Source organism: Trichomycterus rosablanca, chromosome 8 (assembly GCF_030014385.1).
Source record: "Trichomycterus rosablanca isolate fTriRos1 chromosome 8, fTriRos1.hap1, whole genome shotgun sequence".
Classification (NCBI taxonomy): Eukaryota; Metazoa; Chordata; class Actinopteri; order Siluriformes; family Trichomycteridae; genus Trichomycterus; species Trichomycterus rosablanca.
The window spans coordinates 22,102,618-22,124,709 of NC_085995.1; the positions used below are offsets into that span (position 1 = coordinate 22,102,618).

General features: G+C 38.6%; 2 protein-coding genes across 3 annotated transcripts; one reads left to right on the top strand and one right to left on the bottom strand.

The window, feature by feature from the left end:
* Positions 1 to 3,071: 3,071 nt before the first annotated feature.
* Positions 3,072 to 9,821, bottom strand: clk4a (CDC-like kinase 4a). 2 transcript variants are annotated; one of them, XM_063000564.1, is made up of 13 exons: positions 9,706 to 9,821; positions 8,266 to 8,423; positions 7,356 to 7,593; positions 6,771 to 6,861; positions 6,372 to 6,438; positions 6,140 to 6,256; positions 5,704 to 5,870; positions 5,491 to 5,585; positions 5,279 to 5,408; positions 4,802 to 4,884; positions 4,603 to 4,682; positions 4,387 to 4,477; positions 3,072 to 3,505 (listed from the first exon to the last, which is right to left on the bottom strand). In XM_063000564.1, the coding sequence occupies exons 2-13, from the start codon at positions 8,421 to 8,423 to the stop codon at positions 3,362 to 3,364; spliced, it is 1,461 nt and encodes a 486-aa protein (XP_062856634.1). In that variant the 5' UTR covers positions 9,706 to 9,821; the 3' UTR covers positions 3,072 to 3,361. The 2 variants fall into 2 exon arrangements, with proteins under 2 accessions (XP_062856634.1, XP_062856635.1); XM_063000565.1 differs by lacking the exons at positions 6,771 to 6,861; positions 8,266 to 8,423; positions 9,706 to 9,821 and having other exon boundaries at positions 7,356 to 7,374.
* A 5,371-nt stretch (positions 9,822 to 15,192) lies between these two features.
* On the top strand, positions 15,193 to 21,009 carry rack1 (receptor for activated C kinase 1). The gene is made up of 8 exons (XM_063000566.1): positions 15,193 to 15,398; positions 16,741 to 16,912; positions 17,858 to 18,005; positions 18,650 to 18,745; positions 19,015 to 19,125; positions 19,391 to 19,531; positions 20,555 to 20,665; positions 20,890 to 21,009. The coding sequence occupies exons 1-8, from the start codon at positions 15,290 to 15,292 to the stop codon at positions 20,953 to 20,955; spliced, it is 954 nt and encodes a 317-aa protein (XP_062856636.1). The 5' UTR covers positions 15,193 to 15,289; the 3' UTR covers positions 20,956 to 21,009.
* Positions 21,010 to 22,092: the final 1,083 nt, after the last annotated feature.

Below are 22,092 nucleotides of genomic sequence, written 5' to 3' on the forward strand. Positions count from 1 at the left end.
AGGGGAGAAAATGCATAAATAAATAGAAAAAAAGAAATAAATAATAAATAAAGATGTAAGTGACTTTGAAAAAGGCCAAATCACTATGGCCTTTAAAAAAAAGCAAGTGTTACTCAAAGGCAGTACCCACCAACATCTGTGGAGGGACAAACTACTAACCGCCAACAGGTAGTTGAGTGGCCAAGACTTATTGATGCCAAAAGATATAAAGACTGTGGTATCTGCTACACACCAACTAAAAAGCTCTTGTGGGTTAAATTGCAGTTCATTTAAATACTGAAGTAATGGAGTAAATGTGCAAATAGTCAAGAATCGTGGCTGTGCATACAAAGTTACAGTATAGCGTAGTACAATCAACCTCACAACATACAGAAGTTAAGGACTTGCTGATCATGTTCTGTTACCAGGTAACACAGGACCCCATTCCGATTTCTTGTAGAGTCCATATAATTAATGCAGAAACCCAAATATCATCCAAAGTTCAAGGTGAATTCTTTTTTTTTTTTTCAGAATGGTGCTGGATCCAATCCAACCCTGACCAGGATGTCGCTATTAGTAAACATAAATTAATGGCGGTAGAGTGGATGTTGAACATCAGCATGGTACTGGGAACCTGGCTTCAAATTTGACCTCTGGTTTCCTGCCTCCTGCACTGAGTGAAATTATAAAAGTGTGGTGCTGTTTGATGGATTGATGGCTTGTCCAGAGTGTGTTTCTGTCATTGTCTTTTCTTTGGTGGCCACCAACCAGAAGTTTAAATATTTGATTGTGAAACAAGCCAGTTAATCCAACAAAAAACAAAACAGACGTTTGTTGGCTGCATACCTGAGTCAAGTCGACTCTGAGTCAATATTTGGGCCAACCACCTTTGGCCTCAATTACAGTTATAAGTAATATACCTTCTGGCATATAAGCTTTGCACATCTGGTTTCTGTTATCTTGCCCATTCCTTTTGGGAAACAAAATCTCGAACTTTGGCATATTTAATGAAAACTGATGGTGAACAGCATTTTTCAAGTCGACACACATTCTCGACTGGATGGAGATATGGGCTTTGACGTGGCCTTCCTAACACTTTGAGGTTATGTGTTTGTTCTAGATTTATCTCCCAATCTAGTAATTTCCATTTCCGGATTGTGAATTCGCTGCTGCTTGCACAACCCCTGATCTGACCAAAAAGAGCTGGATCACCAACAAGCCCCCTCCAAAACACGTCCAATCTGTGGCGGCTTCTTATGACCTGCCAGTCTTGGATTCCTGCACCCAATTCGTCATACTGCATACAGAGCCACACTAAGCTCCATGAAACACCCTCTTTCAGTCCAACTCACAGGCGCCCGCACCAGCAGCAGGGAGAGACCCTGTCTGACCGACCTTACCTCAAGCTCAGATTCAGTGGTCCAACATGGTGGATTCATCCTAGTACGTTACACCACTGCACCAACAAAGCACCCTGTGGTTCTGGGTTTTAAACCACTTTATTGTAGCTAATAATCTGAATTAAATTACTACTAAAGCACTTGGACTGTGGTTTTCTATGGTTTTCAGCATCTGACCGACATCCGATTGCCATTTATACAACTCCTCTCCCGGGTTTCCCATCACTCGTATCTTGTGTTAGCATTGGCTGTAGCTCAACACCGCACTCACTGCCAGTCAAAAACTTCAATGTTTTCAATGAATAACATCTGTCAACATTATCACATTCATCTGAAGTTTTAAGCTATTGTAAAAGTAGGAACAATTTAAATATGTATACAGTTTAGGAGGGAAAAAAACAATAAGCAATTAAAATTTTCAGCTGGTTGGTTATATTTAATATTACCTTTAATATGATGACCCTTACCTGTTCTTACTTTTAATAGCTCTAACACTTTTGAGCCTCTAGCAAGATGCGTGTTCAACCAAATTTGTTGTTTTGGCACTAACTTAACTTTCAGGTACGGTACACACCTTCTTCATAGTGTTGCCTCTAAGAGTAATCTTACCTGTACTGTCTTACCTCTTTTACCCTATAACATTTTTGGAGGTTATTGTTGCCAATTAACTAGCAAACAATCATCTGATCTTCCATCTAGCATTCGGGTGGTGCCACACTATTATGCTAGCCTACCATACAATCTCAGCAGTGCTTTCTAACTACAGACATGATTGGCTATATCTGAGCAGGATGTCCAAAGCACTGTGATGGATTGTAGCCCTGTCCAGAGTATTCCTGCCTTGTGCCCAGTATCTCCCAGGTGGAAGCAGACCGGCCATGACCCTGACCAAGATAAAACGGTTTATTAAAATTGAAAAAATGTAAATCTTCTCCAAAAGTCTTTAATTAATAAAGTAAGCATTATAGTATCCACAGAATGGGTTTAGACACAATGGTAGACTGGACCATGGCTAGGAAGGTCGCTGGCTAAGTTAACTACAATCAGACATTCAGGATAACTTGGCAAAAAGTCTTTAACACTGCTCTGAAGAGATTTGTTTCAATTCAGTTATATTAAAAGATTTTCAAGTATAAAACTGCTTTGGAACATGTTTAGTCTTGCCACAGCATCTTCATGAAACTTCAGGGCTTCACTAAAACCTCTAACCTTCGTTTCTTTTGAGCCATTAGAGATGGTCTTGCTTGTGCATTTTCAATTCTGTGCTGCATAACACAACTGTTGGTATGACAGGCTTATGGTGGAATGCATTGTTAGCTTTATGCCAGATGTAATAGGACTCACGTCTTCCACAAAAGTTCCACGTTTGACTCATCCTAACACTCTTGGGAGTTGTGTAGATGTTTGTTGGTAAATGTGAAGTGAGTTTGTGTTCTCTTTGGTCAGCAGTTATTTACACCTTGAAACAAAGATCACATTTTTGCTGGGTATCTTTATCGTGGAATCATGTACATTAACTGAAGCAATTTTCAAGTAGGGCTGAAAAGCATTTTTTCGTAATGAAATCATTTTGCATAATTAAGTTCTAAGTAAAGTTTTAAAACTCCTGCTCTGCTGCCACCAAGTGCCTATAAGAGAAAACTGCTGCAAACTTTAAACCTCTGCAAGCCAGAAATTACAAAAAAAACAAACTGCAAATAAAAATTTTTATTGAAAAAAGGAGATTACTACAGAAATACAACCAATGTTATTATACTACAGATCTACACACACACAGATTTACTTCACAGCCATAGCTAACATCCCTCTCCCTTTCACATTTCAAAGATCATGTAAAATAGAACACAAGCTACAAGTCACAAATAAATTACAAATCAGAGGATGGATATAAACACAGTACTAGACTTGAGTGGGACTGATGCAGTCACCTTAATGCAACCTCTCTTAGAGAGAAAAAGATCAGATAATTCAGGTGCATTTCATTAATGACCTTTCCTAATTGGATCAAAAAAGTGGTGTTTGATGGCCTCATCCAGAGTGATTCGCTTGGTCACGTCATAGTCCAGCATCTTCTCGATAAGATCAAAAAGATCCTCGTGATCAAGACTCTTAGATGAGATGTAGCTCTGTTCAGGGAGGAGGGTGAAGAGAGACATTAAAACTTGATGAACGATATGTTCAACAAATATACAAATCTAGCCAAACATTATGACTGCTGGTATTGGCACTGAGAAATAGGGGCATTCAGATTTAATAATTAACAGTACACCACTACATAATCAGTTATTTAAAAAAAAAAAAAGGCAAAGTAAAACAAATTAAACACATTTTTAAGCCAAGCTTACACATGAAAAATTTAAGGATACAAAGGGAAGAATTATATCACATATGTAATATGCAAATCAGGTCATTAGTCCACCTGTCTATGTTGTGTCTCCCTCATTTACAGCTTATTTACTGCAATTGCACAGTATTATTATTACTTTTTTATTTATTCTGTTTGAGTTTTACACCACTTTATACATGTGACTGACATTTACGGTATGATCAGTGTTTTGTTCTTATTTCTCGTTTCTATTTGGCCAATTACATATTTTTATTTTTTTTGTTAAGGACTGCTACTTAGCACTATTATCTGTCAGACTGGACAAGGAGTTTGTTAGCGGGGACATGCATAACCCAACTAAAATGAGGCAGGCGTCTCACTTAATGGTTATATGTTGGAATAGGTTAGTTTTAATGATACAGGTGCATTTTACAGAACACTGACTTATTAAACAGCAAAATGAAGCTGGTGTTAACCAAACAATTAACCATTGCAGTGCAATATACCATTTAAATAGTTTCAAGACTCAATTTGGTTGCATACTTACAAAAAGCAAATTTGTTAACTGCATGGTGAAACACTTCTAGCTCATTTATTTAGGTGGAACTAGATGTCAAAAGCATACAACTACTGACCACTACAGATCAGACTAAAAGCACAGGAATAGACATGATTTCTTACCCTGAGAGGCTTGCAGTGTTTACGAACGTATCTCGCCCCTGAGGAGTTCAGGTCCCAGTCCAGTTTATCACGACGAACGTATCGCCGCTTCCTGTGAAAATTGCAAAAGCAACAGCTGTAATCAAATGTCTGTCCTGAAATACAAGTAACAAATGTACAAAGCATCCCTACATCAAGTACCAACTACCTGCAAATGCATATGTATAATAAACTTACCTTGTTTTCTGGAGCATGTTGGTTGGTATGGGACCCAGGACTCTTTCCATCATGGCCAGATGTTCTTTACTGTCATGGGTCTGAAAGATTTTACATCGGAATGATTAAAAATTGAACACAATTAAAAAGATTTAAAAAATAACTCAGATCACATGTGCACATTACTTACATACTGTATCTTCACTATGTGAACACTTACCTGGAAAAGGGTTGAGCCAAGGTAATATTCAATAAGAATGCAACCCGCACTCCATACGTCACAGGAATGATCCCAACCAAGCTCTGTTTGCAAGCATACACACCAAAAATATAAGAACACTGCTGGTGTGACAATACCACTCAAGATACCGTTTAGTGGTGTCCATGAATTCAAAACAAGCCCCGAATCCTGACTAGATAGATATTAGCTGTGGTTGCCATCTAGTGGCCATAAATGTTTATACAACAGCTAGGGCTTTCTTGATTTGTCTCTTAATTTGATAAAAACTGTTAAATAAAAGCAATAGAACACCCAAGGTCGTATGATATATCAAATAACATATCAGACGTGATTTGGAGGCAGGTGGGTGGCTTATCACAGTCGTGTTATAACACATAACTTTGACTGTTCTTTTGCTTAAAAATCACCAAACCACAAATATCGCACAAGTAAAACCACAGCTTTAAACCTCCTTACCTAAAATGACTTCAGGTGCTCTGTAGTGGCGTGTGGAAACCACAGTGGTGTGATGCTCATGATCGTATGTGGCATTTCCAAAATCGACCACTTTTACATCTGGTTTCTTTACAGTTCTTTCATCACGCTTCTACAACATGAACCACAAAAATGGTTAGTTTAAACCCTTAGCGATTTTTAAACAGGGTAAAACAATTCTATTCTGTACACACCATTTTTGAGTTGTATTTGAGATTGTACTCTGAATCAATAAACAGGATGTTCTCAGGCTTCAGGTCAGTGTGTGTCAGCTTGTTCTGGTGCAAGACTAAAGAAAAAACAAACACTTATAAATACATAATAAAACCACTCAGGATTAACACCTACAATTTATTAAACTAACTAGGGAAGTAGCTGTTTAAAGTACTATCAGACACAGTACTTACATTTAATAGCTTTGATGATCTGATAAGCCATGTGTCTGATTTGGTCAACTGGGAAGGGCTGGAAGTTGTTCTCTTTAAGGAAGTCAAATGTGCTCAAGCCAAGCAGCTCAAATGCAATACAAACATGACCATGGTGATCGAACCAGTCAAGCATACACACACAGGAGCTGGAAAAGAAAAAAAAATATTTACATCTCTAAGTAGCTTTTGTTATCAAGTATAAAATCCATTATACTGTAAAAGAGCAGTGTTGCTGGTAGTTCCATTACTTTATACTGTGAAGCAGAACAAAATTACCGATTTGGGAGGTTTTTTTTTCCCTCAGAAAAAGCTACATCAGCCAGATTCTGTTTATATTTGAAAAAGACACCGCACCACATCACAATCAACACTAAATGTTATTGATTAAAAGCAAAAGGTATGAAAATACACGTACTATTTTCTGTCAGGATCAAGAGTGTTCACATGTTCCAGGACCTCAACCTCAGACATTGCTGCATCTCGATAGCGATCAATGTTTTTAATGATCTTTAGTGCAACGCGAGCACGTCGACTGCAGCAGAAGAAACAGAATACGAAAAAATTGCAATAAGAGTAATTAATAAATTAATAAAACATGATGAGCATAACTAGAAAAAAAACTTTACATGTTAAGTAGTAAGACTTACTTTTTATGATCAATGCATTCAACAACTTTACCAAACGCTCCCTCTCCTAGTGTGCACACAATCTCATCTAGGGTGTAAAAAAAGAAAAGTTAGAGGCATTGAATATTCAGATGTGTTCAGCAAACAGACATAACTGAATTAATCTATATCTAAACTTAATGAAACATGAATTCTACAAATCAATAAATATGGCATAAAAAATTCTAAACTAATAGATAAGATTATACTGACAGTCTATAACTTTTTCTTTTGCAGTGCTGAATAAAGTCTATGACTTTTCCCTTTGCAGTGCTGAATTAATCATGTCCCAAAAATATCCTAATCACTACAAGTCATTTAAAAGGGACAAAATGCAATATAGAGATACAGAAGGTAAACAAAAAAGTATATATTCTATACATCTCGCCCTGAGTATGTCTCCACTGTGATAGATCAGGTGCCCCTCATCATCATCCTCAACACTTCTGGATCTTTTCCTGCGATGGCTCCTCTGGAGATTCGGACCACCATCAGCATCACCCCCATCATTAATCCGTGAGAATCGGAGGGGGACCAGAACACGGCATTCATTCATTCAGCGAGGGAAGAACGGGGAAGCGATTCAGCCCATTCAGATAGCGCAGCAGCCAGGCCCGGCCACAGGGAACAGCCAACGCAAATTCAGCCCGCAACAGAGATACACACGGGGGCCACCACATAGTGTGTGTTACAGAAGAAAAACAATGGCAACACATTTTCAGACAGGATACTTTTTAAAAGTATTCAAGTAGACATCATTGACATTATACAAAATAACCGACAATTTAACTCAGCTTTGATTTGCCCCACCCACAGACATTTCTTGAATGAATCTGATTTTCTGAAATACTGTATTTTTTTAAACCATAGTATTTAACCATTAAACTAAACAATGAAATAAAGAATGCCGTAATTATCACAATAACTAAGGTGTAGTGATGTAAGGAAGCTAGATGCTATTCATACCGAGCGAGAGCGGCGGTGGCGTGAACGACTACGACTGCGTCTTCGTCCATGCCGGCTGCTGTGGCCGCTGTACCCAGATGATTTGCTGTAGTGATGCCAGTCCCGGTCACGATTCCGTCGATAAATATGCTGCTTTTCCCGGTCCCTAGAGACACTCACATGGCTCTCCTCATCATGCCCCATATCCACAACTTTCGTCTCAAGCTTCTTGTTTAGACTTCGGTTCTCCAGGTAATGTCTAACAAACACAAAAAAAATTGTTGTTTAACAACTAGATTAATGCACAGTACTGTGAAAGTAAATAAAATCCAATAAGTAACACGACTGCAAACATAGTCAATATTCTGTGTAAGAGTTACTAATTACAAAATCTGATTAGGCTGTTTGATAGAAAAGCAAGTCTTTAATCATCCAATGTGCCAACTCAAATGGACTACTATAGCATATTCTAACAAACAAGAGGCAAAAACACCTCAACCCCAGTTCAGAATTTCCTCCAGAAGATTTAAGAGTTGTTTTTCATAGCAGTACACTATTCTACAAAATGACAATACATTAAAAACACATTCCATATGGTTTACCACAAATTCTAGTCACAAATTAGGATGACATCTAATAAACACTTTCACAAGGATTGATAAGTCATATTGTGTACATTTTCAGTGGCTCATAACCAGTAACATCATACAGCTTTTATTAGTTCAGACACCATCTAAAGATGTGAGTGTAATCCATAAACCAAAATGATCCAACACAGGTTCACTAACGGTAATCCCATAAACCAGACATTGCAAATCTTTGCAGTGCAAAACACAGTCTAGATTATAAACACTTTCCGTAGGTTCAACAAAACATTTTAACTTTTTAGCATGACATTGAGTTGAGCAAGATGTATGAGAGTCAGGTTTACCCTTCAGTGCTTCTCCTGTGATTGGGATACTTTCTGTGTTTGTTCTCCCGTTCACTGCTGTGTGACTCTCGCCTATGGCGCTTCCGACTGTATTTTTTTTCTTCGCAGCTGTAATCTCTACCAGCCGGAGAGCGACTAATGCTTAATCGCTGCCTCATCTGGAAAGGAGAAGTCACAGAACCAATACATTAATAAAATGTCAATGCACTTAATTCAATTAAGACATTTCTGTAGACAAGCTTAGTGTAAAGTTTAAATGTTTTCACATAATACTGTGTGTTCATTCTAAAACATGCACACAGTATTACATTTGCATGACATTAGCTTTTTGACTAGTGAAAGCAACACGAAATAGTGACATTTGCATGATCATTAGTGAGGTAAACCACTAAGGAGATCTATGTTATGTTTGACCACAGGGTGGCAGCGCAGACCATTACTGGATAAAACGAATCTTGGAACAGTATATAAAAAATATATAGTATTTAGTATATAGTATGTGTCAACCAAATATGCTCATGGGCAAAAACATGTGTAGTAAAACATGCAGCCTTGTTTGTGGGGGGAAAATGTTAATTTGTATGTTATCGTTTATATGTATATAGGGAATCGTATAATTATATAATAATGACAGCATAAAAATAAAGTATTTCAGGTAGCTATAATCAATTACTAATATATATATATACATATTAGTAATTGATTATAGCTACCTGAAATACTTTATTTTTATGCTGTAATTTTCCAATAGATATGACATAAGTTATTATATAATTATATAGTTATTATATAAAAAATTCATGGCAATATCTGACAAATTGCAGATGCAGCTCTGAGATTCAGTAAAAGTTTAGAGTTAAATTACAGGTCCAGGTTTTTATTTCTGATACAAATCACAGATAAGCAAAAGTCTAAAGTTCAGGTGAAAGAAAAAATATACATATAAACGATAACATACAAATTAACATTTTTCCCCGACAAACAAGGCTGCATGTTTTACTACACATGTTTTTGCCCATGAGCATATTTGGTTGACACATACTATATACTAAATACTATATATTTTTTATATACTGTTCCAAGATTCGCTATATATATATATATGACACACATATCCTCTCAAGATCTGTCCCACCCAAGCTAGAGCCTCTGCTTTGTACTTACATTGTTCTCTTCACAAAAACAACGTTCAAATTAAATGCATTATCCAAACAATTTGGTTTGACAATAGTATTTGTTGTTATTGGTTTAAATGTACAGCTAATATTAAACCTTTAAAAGGCACCATTCCTGTCGCAGCGCTTTGTTGCCAGAATTAAAACGAGGCCCGCTAGTCTCGCTCGCTAGTTGTGTAAACCAGATTGCGTCAGCAAAACCCTCGACGGAAATAGTATAAAATGTTACACTAAATATAAATTACAACTACATAAGCGTTCTTACCGTGTCAAAGTTTTGTCTTCGAATATAAAATCGTCGAAATTGCAACTTTCTAACTAAAATACAAAGCTTTATTACCGAGTGATAACGTCCGTCTCTTTGTTCTTCCAAGGTTTATTCAAAATGGCCACTATAGCTTCTGGAACGTTCGATGGAGAAAGGGCTGAGCGCTCGCGCGTGTTCATTTACACCCCGCCTTCTCTGCTATGTGATTGGCTAACATCGGCCCTACTCTGTGTAATGATTAGCTAGCGTCTTGAGACGTGCTGTCTGTCACTGGCAACGCGTGGCAACACTGCAAGGTAGGGTTGCCAACTTTCAGAACTGGAAATAAGGAACACCCTGAGCTGGCGGGTTGGCGGAAGGCGTGGTAGCCAGGTGTTTACCTGAGCTGGGGGGGGGGGGTAACGGCCCTGCTTGTGTTACTTTAGTTTCGCCCTAAGGCTGAAGAGCGTGCGCGCTGCCCACTGCGCTACTCAAACAGCGGAGTATTTATAGTGGTGGTAAATTCGGTTGATTTTATGGACTCGGGTTAATCTGAGTCACTCAGTAATGTGATCCGGTTTACTTGGGTCACTTGAGTCAGTTGAGTCACTTGTACTGACATTCTGATTGCGACTGATTTATTGCATTAAAATGCATCCAAATATTACATCTTCCATGCACTCATCTTCTGTAAATAAATCATTCTCTCTTAATTCTCTTGGTACCTCACACTTCTCTTATCAGTGACAAGTTGACACTTTTTTTAAGTGAAATCTTGACCATGTGGCAGGGGGGATGAATCACCTACCAATCAGATGGGTATATTAATGGGTCAAGGGTTTAAAATTACCATGGTGGCTATGATACCTCCTTAAGTGGTACAGTACTAAAGTAGCCTGTAAGCATTTGCATTTTAATAATAATATAACTATATTTTGTTCTTTTGCTTACAAGAAAATATGCTGCATTACTAATCTCTTCCACTACTACTGATAATACAGTGTGTTTAACCGCTTATTTATTGTAATATTTAACTTATTACTTCGATTCACGGACTGGAGTGAAGTCGGTTCAGCCAAATCATCTGAGTCAGAGGTCTTTCCAGTGAGTCGGCTCACTCGCCTTGTATACTTAGCAGCAGCCAGTCAGAGGACTCGTAGGATCCGGGTTAATTGAGATTTCGGACTCGTGATTCCTGATTCAGTACAAAGATTCGAATCATTAACCTGGGTGATTCAGGAACCGCCCAGCTCTAGTATTGACCAGTCTAATTATCTGCAGCGTTTCTTTCCCATTGATAAAAATACGGAACAAAGTGTGTCCCGTATCTGTTCAATACGGAACGCGACGTTTAGTTTCCAAATACGGAACGATTCCGTATTTTACGGGACGGTTGGCAACCCTACTGCAAGGCAGACTTGACTTGGAATAGTTCATTTATTTATTGTCTATCGATGTTCGCACTGATGTTTAAGTTTAAACGCTGTATTCCTTATTAAATCAGAGCAACCCATAGTTGTATTTTCAAGTATTTACTTAAGTACGTTGCTTTGCTTAAACGACATAGTTATGTTAGGTTTACTCAAAGTCCCGAGCTTATATTTGTTTTTATCTATTTTTATTTATGCATTTTCTCCCCAATTTAGTGTAGTCAATATGTCTTCTGCTGCTGGGGGATCCCTAACTGCAGTTGAGGTGGGTATATTGCTGCTCACGCCTCCTCCGACCCATGCACAGCCCTCAATGGAACCCTTTTTCACCTATGCACTCTGCACAGACGCCTCTCTATCTGCCAATCAGGGTCCTTACACAGCGTTTGAAGACCACACCCACATAGTCCGGTCATCCTGCCCTAGCAGAGACATGTCTGCTGCAGGCACTGCCAATTATGCCTGCTAGATGGCACCCAGCCGACCAATGGCAACACCGAGTTTTGAACCAAGGAGTTCAGAATCTTGGCACTGGTGTGCTAGCGGAAAATCCAGCTGCGCCACCTGGGCGCATATTTGTTTGTTTGTTTATTGGGATTTTACCGTCATGTTTTACACTTTGGTTACATTCACAAGGTTACATACACAAAGTTCTTCAGTTCACAAGGTTATATCGAACACAGTCCTGGACAAATTTGTATCTCCAATTCACCTCACTTGCATGTCTTTGGACTGTGGGAGGAAACCCACGCAGAAAGGACCCGGACCGCCCCACCTGGGGATCGAACCAAGGACCTTCTTGCTGTGAAGCAACAGTGCTACCCACAAAGCCACCGTGCTGCCCCCCGAGCTTATATAAACCTCCTTAACCAGGAGAGGAATCATTCTAAACTGAGTGGCTAAACTAAGTGTGACAGTTTCAGTGAAGAGTTAATAAACGAGAACAAAACTAGTTAAAGCAGTTCTACGGTCAGCCTTGGATCAGAAAAGCAAGGGTGTGTGTGCAGAACTGCATGTTCAGCTCTTAAGCTGTGCAAAGTGGAAAAATACTAGAGCAGAATTAGCTGTAGGGAAGCTGTAGTCTAGTGGTTAAGGTACTGGATTAGTGAGCTGAAGGTTGCCGGTTCAAGCCCCACCACTGCTAGGCTGCAACTGTTGGGCCCTTGTTGGGCAGTCTACATTTACATTTTTGGCATTTAGCAGACGCACTTATCCAGAGCAAATTACAGAAGTGCTTCCATAGTAAACATTACTTTACTCTAGTTTAAGTAGACAGCAGTCCAAGAACATAAATCTGCTAAAACCCTGTTAGAACCAAAGGAATTTTTTCTGCAAGAAAGGAGCAAGAGTGTTAGTAAGTAAGTACAGGTCAGCTTAAGTGCTTAGTAAAGAGGTGGGTTTTTAATCGTCTTTTGAAGACAGCGAGAGACTATTTTGTTATCCTTTCCGTGTGCATGTTCTCCCTGTGGCTGCGTGGGTTTCCTCCAGGAGCTAAGGTTTCTTCCCACAGTCCAAAGACATGCAAGTGAGGTTAACTGGAGATGCAAAATGGTCTGTGACTGTGTTTGTCATAGAAAGGTAACCAATTTTAGCATAAGCATTTAAGTACAGTACAGGTCACTTGGCAATAGAAACAACCACTAAATGTGGGATCACATATTTAAAGACATACCATACCATAGAGTACCATACAGTGAGAAAGAAGAGCCCTTGTTTTTCTTAAGCACAAAGACTTTAAGAGTTGATTTTGTTTGTATAAGATGGGGATTTATGGTGAGTAAGAGTAAACAATAAGCAAATTAAAAACAGCATGTCCATGATTAAAACATAAATGCTGCTCACTACTGTTAGTTGTCTGCCCTCTGTTTGTCTGTTTTCTTTGCAGACTAAGTTGTTAGTATTTTAGGATATAGCTAGCAACCCTGCATACACCACTACTCACTTTTTGACTAATCTGGTATTAAAGCCTGCACTACTTAAACCAGCAATGAACCAGCATTTGGCAGAAGAAACAAGGTTGTATCAGCAAACACCTAATACAGGCTCTGTTTTAGCAGGGTACTACCTGTTTGGGTTAATGTATTTTTTAACCTTTGTATTGGGTAAATGTTGATACTTTTGACAGCCTTTTGACTAGAGCTGGGCGGTATGATGGTACATTCGGTACTGCCTTTGATTCTTTGTACAGTATGGATTTTTCAGGCATACCGTAGCACAGTTAATTCAACAGCTGTAAGCTTCAATATATTGTTCGCCGCTATGGAGTGTTGTGCAGATTAGATACAGCTCACTTGTTAAACATGTAGCGTTAGATTACAGTGTTCTCGATATTGTGGGGAAAAAAACGAAAACAGTGAAGAAATGAGTTTGGAAGTTTTTTATTGTTCCGACACAGATTAAAACACTACATACAGTACGGTTTGTCTGGGCAAGGTTTACCAATGTTATACCAACAACAGAAGCAAGCTGGTGGTGTAGTTATGTAAAGTCATCCACTTTTCTACAATAGACCTGTGATCAAGTTGTACAATTAGTGTATGACAGTGCATTTCATCAGTGGTGACTGAGAGACTAATGTGGTTTTATTTGTTAAAAGGTTGAGCTAACGGTAATTGTATAATACTTAAATATTATATTAATAATAAACATCATATATATTGCACCTGTTTTACTCGTACTGATTCCATCATATATTGTGTCATTTTGTGAAGCTAAGCAAACCGTATAGTACTCAAAACCTTCATTATATACATGGTGAAATTAAAATGTTTTATATTCTAAGTAAGGCTGGCTCGATACCGATACTGCAAATTGAGTATCTGCCGATACCGATACCAATCCGCTACCACCATTTCTCCTCTCAAACAACTAAGCAGTAATAATGCACGTCTCAATGCACCATGGTTAAACTAGCTATCTAAATAACCATGGTCAGACTGTGAAACAAATATTCTAAAGGAATAAATACAGAACCTACAACATCACACTTATGCAAAACTGCTGTTTTAATTTTAACTTTTACACACAGAACATTTATCAATATTTTTGGCTTGTTTAACTAAAGTGTCTACAATTGGAAGATGTGGATGTCAATAAAATGCGATGGACCAATTAGAATTTACGCAGAGTTGAGATTTTCTGTTAAAGTTCTGTCACTTTTTAGATGATTAAAAACCAAAGCGTGGTTATTACAAAACCCTGCTGGATTTTGAAGAGGAAAACGGGACGGTGTAGTTTGTTTTATTTCATAACACTAAAGAATTAATCGTTGAGGATGTGAGAGATCTCCAAGCCTGGGCAAGATAGGTTTTTTTTTTTAACCTCAGGTGAGCGATTTATCATTTATAAAGCGTTTTTTATTGTGTCTAAACAGTGTTTTTAGATGTGGCAGTAGTAGATGATTTTTTTAAATGCTAAACGTTTAAGTAGATTTCTAAATGGCTGCTGCGGATGAATTGTAGATCAGTGGCACATGTTAATGATGTTATCAAACGGCACTCTGTTGGAACGTATCTTCGTGTGTTATTTGTTTTACACACAAACAATGGCCTTATTTACATTAAGTGTTGTGTAAGTCGCTTTGGATAAAAGCGTCTGCTAAATGCTGAAAATGTAAATGTAAATGTAAGTGTTATTTACATTAAGTAACAGTATCGGATCGGATTACATGTTTTTTTTCCTTCCGATATCCAATCCAGTGATTTGGGCCAATATCGGACCGATATCAATACAAAGTATCGAATCGGTGCCAGCCCTAATTCTAAGTACTTATGACAGGAAAATCAGCCACAGACATATAAAAAGTCTCAGTCATACAAAAAAATAAACATACCGTGATATACCGTGAAACCGTCCAGAATCTTGAAAAAAATACCGTGATACACATTTTTGATGTCATACCGTCCAGCTATAATTTTGACTGGTTATGAAATGCAATGTTTTGTACACAAAGTTGACCCACGTCTTTCACTACTTTCACTAGACGGCAGGTGGCAGTACGTGCGTCATGTTTGCGAGACTGGAACACAGAGAAGAAACAGCGCTCAAAGTTTCTGCTTCCGGCGTGTTAGTTCCTTTTCCTTGTGCTGCATCGTGAGAGGAACGGGGAGGATCGGTCTCTCCGTACAATCCACATCCATCCACCTGCACAGGTGACTTTAAACTTAGCCATCATGACGGAGCAGATGACCCTAAGGGGTACCTTAAAGGGCCACAGCGGATGGGTCACCCAGATTGCCACGACACCACAATTTCCCGACATGATTCTGTCTGCTTCTAGGGGTAAGAATGCACCAGGCCTGGCTGCGTCTCAATCCACATGCTCGTCAACAAGAACCGGTGTTAAAATAGTACCCTACCGGAGCACCTGTTAAATTAGCGTGTTTGTTGTTTATTCTTTGTAAACATTACGGAATGTGCTGTTGGTTTCATAAACCTAATGTGCGTGTCCAGACCTATGTAATCATTAGCTTACCTTCATTTACTTCTCACTGAAAGCTGTTTGAGTAAGCGAGTATGGCGTGTTTATAAACACTAACAGATCGTATAAATGGATTGTAAATATGACTAGAATGGCAGAATTCTATATATTATATAGATTGTGCTTATATAATAGACAAATCGTCATTACAGCAGTCATGACGACTGTTTTTTGTTTATAATTGCTCCAAACGGTGCTGCTCCTTTCAATTTAGCTTATATAGCTTTATATGTGTGTATATTATTTATTATATGTATATATACACCGATTAGCCATACCATTATGACCACCTCCTTGTTTCTACACTCACTGTCCATTCTATCAGCTCCACTTACCATATAGAGGCACTTTGTAGTTATACAATTACTGACTGTAGTCCATCTGTTTCTCTACATACCTTTTTAACCTGCTTTCATCTTGTTCTTCAATGGTCAGGACCACCACAGAGTAGGTATTATTTAGGTGGTGGCTGATTCTCAGCACTGCAGTGACAATGACATGGTGGTGGTGTGTTAGTGTGTGTTGTGCTGGCATGAGTGGATCAGACCCAGCAGCACTGCTGGAGTTTTTAAATACCGTGTCCACTCTATTAGACACTCCTATCTAGTTGGTCCACCTTGTAGATGTAAAGTCAGAGACGATCGCTCATCTATTGCTGCTGTTTGAGTTGGTCATCTTCTATACCTTCATCAGTGGTCACAGGACGCGGCCTATTCTCAGTCCAGCAGTGAGAGTGAGGTGTTTAAAAACTCCAGCAGCACTGCTGTGTCTTATCCACTCATACCAGCACAACACACACTAACACACCACCACCATCTCAGTGTCACTGTCCACCACCCAAATAATACCTACTCTGTAGTGGTCCTGTGGGGGCCCTGATCATTGAAGAACAGCATGAAAGGGGGCTAACAAAGCATGCAGAGAAACAGATGGTCTACAGTCAGTAATTGTATAACTACAAAGTGCTTCTATATGGTAAGTGGAGCTGATTACATGGACTGTGTGTAGAAACAAGGAGGTGGTTTTAATGTCATGGCTGATGCACATACATAATATAAATTAGCTTTATAAGCTAATACAGTTTGTTTGTGGTTTAATTTGAACGTTTGACTCAACTGCTGCTTTGTTTGCTTGTATCCTCAGACAAGTCGGTCATTATGTGGAAGCTGACCCGAGATGAGACCAACTATGGCATCCCCCAAAGGGCCCTGAGAGGACACTCGCACTTTGTGAGTGATGTTGTGATCTCATCTGATGGTCAGTTTGCCCTGTCTGGGTCATGGGACGGCACCCTGCGGCTGTGGGACCTGACAACGTGAGTGTAGAGTCACATCAGGTGGGGAGACATTTGGGCCCCTATGTCATGTTCATGCATAATTGATCTTGTGCTTCCTTGAAAATTATTTTGTTGTGAACTGGGTTATTTTAATCGTGTATTCTTAAGGAGTCTTTATTTCTTCACATGGATGTCTCTACATGCAGTGTGGTAGCTCAGTGGTTATGGTCCTAGATTAGTTATCAAATGGTTTAAACATCAACCAAGTTGCAACTGTTGGGCCCATGACCCTCAGTTGCTTGACTGTAATTAGCTACAGTTTTGAGTCACTGATGTGCTGTGTGCCTGTGGTCTTATCAGAAATGTCCTGCAAAAACATCCCAAATTGTTTGTGTGCTACATTAATCATGTTACACTGGCAACATGATTTAGTACCTTTATATGTAGATTGAGAATTATGGTTCAGCCACAGATTCAAGCTGTGACCACAAAAATATCCATGCTAAATTAGAATTTGTACCAGTATTACCCTTGTTTTGCATATACATAGTAAAGTTCAGTGATATAAATGGCTTGTTATTTCAGGTTTGGTTTCCTGTTAAACTGGTTTAAAATGCTTAATTGTAATAACAGTATATAGAAGGATTCCATTTTTCAGGTCTGATTATTGTTAGTAGTATTTACAGAACACGTTACTGCACACTATCAACTACTGTGATATTTTTATTTTCCTCTTATGTGCACACAGTACAACTACTGGTCTTTGGGTTTTGCATGTTTAAAACTGTAAACATGAGGTTTTTGCATTATAAAAAAATTGTTCAATAGATACATCGGTGGTGTGATACTGACTAAGCAAATCAGTACTAGTACTAAAACAAGTCTTAGCTTTCTAAAAGAATACTCCATAGTGAAATGTCTAATTTTACATGTAACTCAGATTTGACTTAAATAATGGTCTGCTTTTCTACTTTGTTCCACCAGTGGCACTACAACACGTCGCTTTGTTGGCCATACTAAAGATGTTTTGAGCGTGGCCTTCTCTGCTGACAACCGTCAGATTGTGTCTGGATCCAGAGATAAGACCATCAAGCTGTGGAACACACTGGGAGTGTGCAAGTACACCATCCAGGTCAGGCTTGTTTGTTGAAATTGTGTCTCAGTAGCATTGTTTAGTGTTGAAGGGGTCACTTTAGAGCACTTGAGGACAGATACCTGATTTGAGTTGCTGAAAACTCTTATCAGCAATGAGAAAAATAAAGCCAGAAAGAAGGTTCGCCATTTCTGAAGTTAAACCTGCACAGTGTTTTGATGGTCTTAATTAGCTTTTACCTCAGGATGTTGCATTTCTTCTGCTTAATTTTTACCACACGTGTGTACAAGTTCAACACACTTACAATTCTAAACTAGTAGTCTGTAAATTATATCATACTTAGTTAATGACTATATTGTGTTGTCTAGGAGGCAATAGTGTCCAAATACATTTAAATTTACAAATCCAATAAATATATTTAAAAAAAAAACTTAAAAAACTTGCATTTTCTGACTACAAAATCTGTACTGAATGTGTCAGTATTGTATAGGAGTGGTAACTTGTGTTCATTAGGGTTTTTGCAGTGCTTGATTATATTTCATTTATACATTGGGGGAAATGTTGGTGAAGAAAAATCTATGCATCTTTCACCCCCTAAGATAATCACTTGAATTTTTTTTCCCCTTGTTTGCAAGTTGCCTTAAAACTAGTGGTGTTCTGAGGACTGTGCTTTGTTCCTACAGGATGAGAGCCATTCCGAATGGGTGTCTTGTGTCAGATTCTCCCCAAACAGCAGCAACCCCATCATTGTGTCCTGCGGTTGGGATAAAATGGTCAAGGTAGGTTTTTAATAGCAAATTTTGCCATCTGAAATGCATTAACTTCTTCACCCGATGACTACAACAAATCTAAACTCTTGTCCAAGCTCTCAGGCTCTGACGACAAGTCCTGCAATTATGATGGGTGGAATGTCATACTATTTTACTGTCTTTGTGCTGCTAATTCAGTGACTTGAAGCACTGATCTGAAATCTGTTTTCTATTCATGCTTAAGATTTTCTTACTATGTACATTTAGTCTGAATTTGTTATCATCATTTGGGCTTTCAGGTGTGGAATCTTGCCAACTGCAAGCTGAAGACCAACCACATCGGCCACACTGGCTACCTGAACACAGTGACCGTGTCTCCTGATGGTTCCCTCTGTGCCTCTGGAGGAAAGGTATGGTCACAGCATTCTGGGAATATAAATAAACTAATATAATAAGTGTTGTACATGTTGTCTGATTGTTAGCTCATGTCTGCACTGTACAGTGGTAAACGAAATGATCCTTCTGTAGTGTGGTGATGAAACCTTAATGCCATCTGCTTCACTGATGATAAAGAGGCTGTTTCTGAACACCAATCAATAAAAAAAGAAAACATTTTCAACAGGGCTGTGTAGTTGCTTACATTAAAACAAATCTTTTGTTCTTTTTTTGTTGCAGGATGGTCAGGCCATGCTGTGGGATCTGAATGAGGGGAAACACCTGTATACTCTGGATGGTGGTGACACCATCAATGCTCTTTGCTTTAGCCCCAACCGCTATTGGCTTTGTGCTGCCACTGGCCCCAGCATCAAGATCTGGGTAAATTCCTTATTTCACCTTTGTAATGTCAGTTCATTCAAATGCAAGGGTCATTCCTGGTTGCCACTACTAGTAATGTTCAGGATTCTTAGTTTCACTGTAACCCTACGTTCAGACCGGCAGTGACTGCCTTTTGTCACCCAAATCGTCGATCGCTCATCGCCCTGTGTTCACATCTGTAGTGTTGTAATGGTTGCCATAGTTTGACTAAAGCCAAGCAAAAAAGGCATCTACAGAGCGAGCGTACAAAAGTTTGACCACAAAATCAGATTTCTTTCCACCCAGTTTTTACCCCAGATCTAATTTTAAAAGATCTTGGAGGTAAATCAATCACTCTATCCATAAGTTTTATCCTTGTGTAGTGCATTACTATCTGTGCAGTCAACTCAAGAAAACCGTTTGTTTTTGGTGATCGCTGCTATCTATTTGCTGCAGTAAGACACAGACAATGTGTTCCTCCTCCATTTCTAGTAGTAGTTATCTAGAAACCGAAAACAAAGCGTCCCGTTCAAGCAGTTTGAGTATTTCTTGAATCCACTATAAGAATTTTGTACTCTGCAACTCCGAATTTGGAGAATTGCAACTTTAATTAAAAATTAATGATGGCTGGTGATTTTGTCGTGTCGCATTGCTGCCGGTCTGAATGTAGGTTAACATTCTTGTGGAATTGTAGTGTTTAGCATGTTTGGTACAACTATCAATTTTAAATGCACTTTGGTCAGTATTAAATTGTTAAAATTGGATATTAGTTGAAAAACGTAATTGCACAACAATTCAAAAAAGGATTTATTGAACATGGGCTTGTCTTGTCTTTCCGTGGTAACATGATTGCATGAAAAATCTACCTTTGCATTTGAATGGGCACTAGTGCCACTCTGAGATCCAGTGATGAACTCCAATGCCTTCTGCAATCCTGTGATGATAAAAGAGTTTCTGAGATCTCTGTCTAATAAAACATTTACTTTCTAATGGCTTAATAGTCAGCAGAGTACTAAATATGTTCTTAATTTCCTGTCTTCTTAGGACCTGGAGGGTAAAATCATTGTTGATGAGCTGAAACAGGAGGTTATCAGCACCAACAGCAAAGCCGAACCCCCACAGTGCACCTCTCTGGCCTGGTCTGCTGATGGACAGGTATGTATTTTTGAATTTCTGCAGGTGTTGGGGTAGGTTCAGAATTGTAATGTGTACCTTGTTGGTCTTAGCAAACCCCTATGATTACTCAAACATGTGAATTCTGAAACAACATGGTGAGAGTCCTGCAATTCTGAGGGGTCTATTTTTGTGCTTAAGTGGAATTGTGCTGTGGCGTTCATGTTAATTCTCATGTATTTTTTTTTTCCTTTTTTGATTGACAGACTCTCTTTGCTGGCTACACCGACAACCTGATCAGAGTGTGGCAGGTGACCATTGGAACCCGATAAAAGGACTTACTAATGCAAGCTGTTCAATAAAACCATTTGTTAAATAGCTTTAAATGTGGTCTTTTTATCGTAAACATTAAAACATTCACATGAATCAACCTGACTTCAGATTAGGTATGTTTATGATTAAATGATAGCTGTTAAATTACCTTTTAAACCAGCAGCTTCATTAGATGACACTTTTCTTTTCTTCACCCACCCTCAGTACGCATGCACCCTCATTTGGCAAAATATTTGCTTTAATTTTTAGTCTGAACAGAATTGTTTTAAAGGCAGTGATATAACAATTGTGAATGACAGACCTAATATGTGTTAAAATAAAAAACAGGTGGTTTTGTCAGTATGGATTCAGACTGCATATTAAATTCTGCATATGCAGATCAGCGTAATGTTTTTTTTTTTTACTGAAATAAGCATTGGATCTTGTCCCCAAAAAGGTGAAATTCTGTCTTTTTGAACTACACAACTTTAAAGGGTGTAAATACTTTGCTTTGCACACAGAATAGGGGCACTATTCGAATTACGCTAAAACGTAGGTCAGGTTCGTGAATCAGTAAATGTAAAGCCTCTCTGAGATACCTTCTGCTTAATATCGCATTCTTGTGGACAACAGCTGTGTGTACAGCATTCCACATAAATCTGTCACATTAGTGTGACAAATTTATTTCATTAACCAAATAAATTAAAAAAAATGAATTTATTAAATTTTAATAAAGTGGACACGGTATTTAAAAACTCCAGGAGCGCTGCTGTGTCTGATCCACTCATACCAGCACAACACACACAAACGCCACCATGATGTCATTGTCACTGCAGTGCTGAGAATGATCCACCACCCAAATAATACCTGCTCTGTAGTTGTCCTGTAAGGTTCCTGACCATTGCAGAACAGGGTAAAAGCAGGCTAAAAAAATATGTAGATAAACAGATGGACTACAGTCAGTAATTGTAGAACTACAAAGTGCTTCTATATGGTAAGTGGAGCTGATAAACTGGACAGTGAGTGTAGAAACAAGGAGGTGGTTTTAATGATATGGCTGATCCCTGTATAATGCAGAAAAGTACGTTGAGATTTTACAGTAACATGCTGCCTTCAAGACAACAGACAAAACGTGGATAATCTTGGGTTCAGTCAAA

Bases quoted from the DNA above. Each gene is read 5' to 3' on its own strand.
- clk4a (XM_063000564.1), bottom strand. From the start codon at position 8,423: ATGAGGCAGCGATTAAGCATTAGTCGCTCTCCGGCTGGTAGAGATTAC. The intron at 5,586-5,703 runs GTAAGTACTGTG...TTTTTTCTTTAG, and splicing joins GATCATCAAAGCTATTAAAT to TCTTGCACCAGAACAAGCTG. The intron at 5,409-5,490 runs GTGTGTACAGAA...TTCATGTTGTAG, and splicing joins TCAAATACAACTCAAAAATG to AAGCGTGATGAAAGAACTGT.
- rack1 (XM_063000566.1), top strand. From the start codon at position 15,290: ATGACGGAGCAGATGACCCTAAGGGGTACCTTAAAGGGCCACAGCGGA. The intron at 15,399-16,740 runs GTAAGAATGCAC...TTGTATCCTCAG, and splicing joins GATTCTGTCTGCTTCTAGGG to ACAAGTCGGTCATTATGTGG. The intron at 20,666-20,889 runs GTATGTATTTTT...TTTGATTGACAG, and splicing joins CCTGGTCTGCTGATGGACAG to ACTCTCTTTGCTGGCTACAC.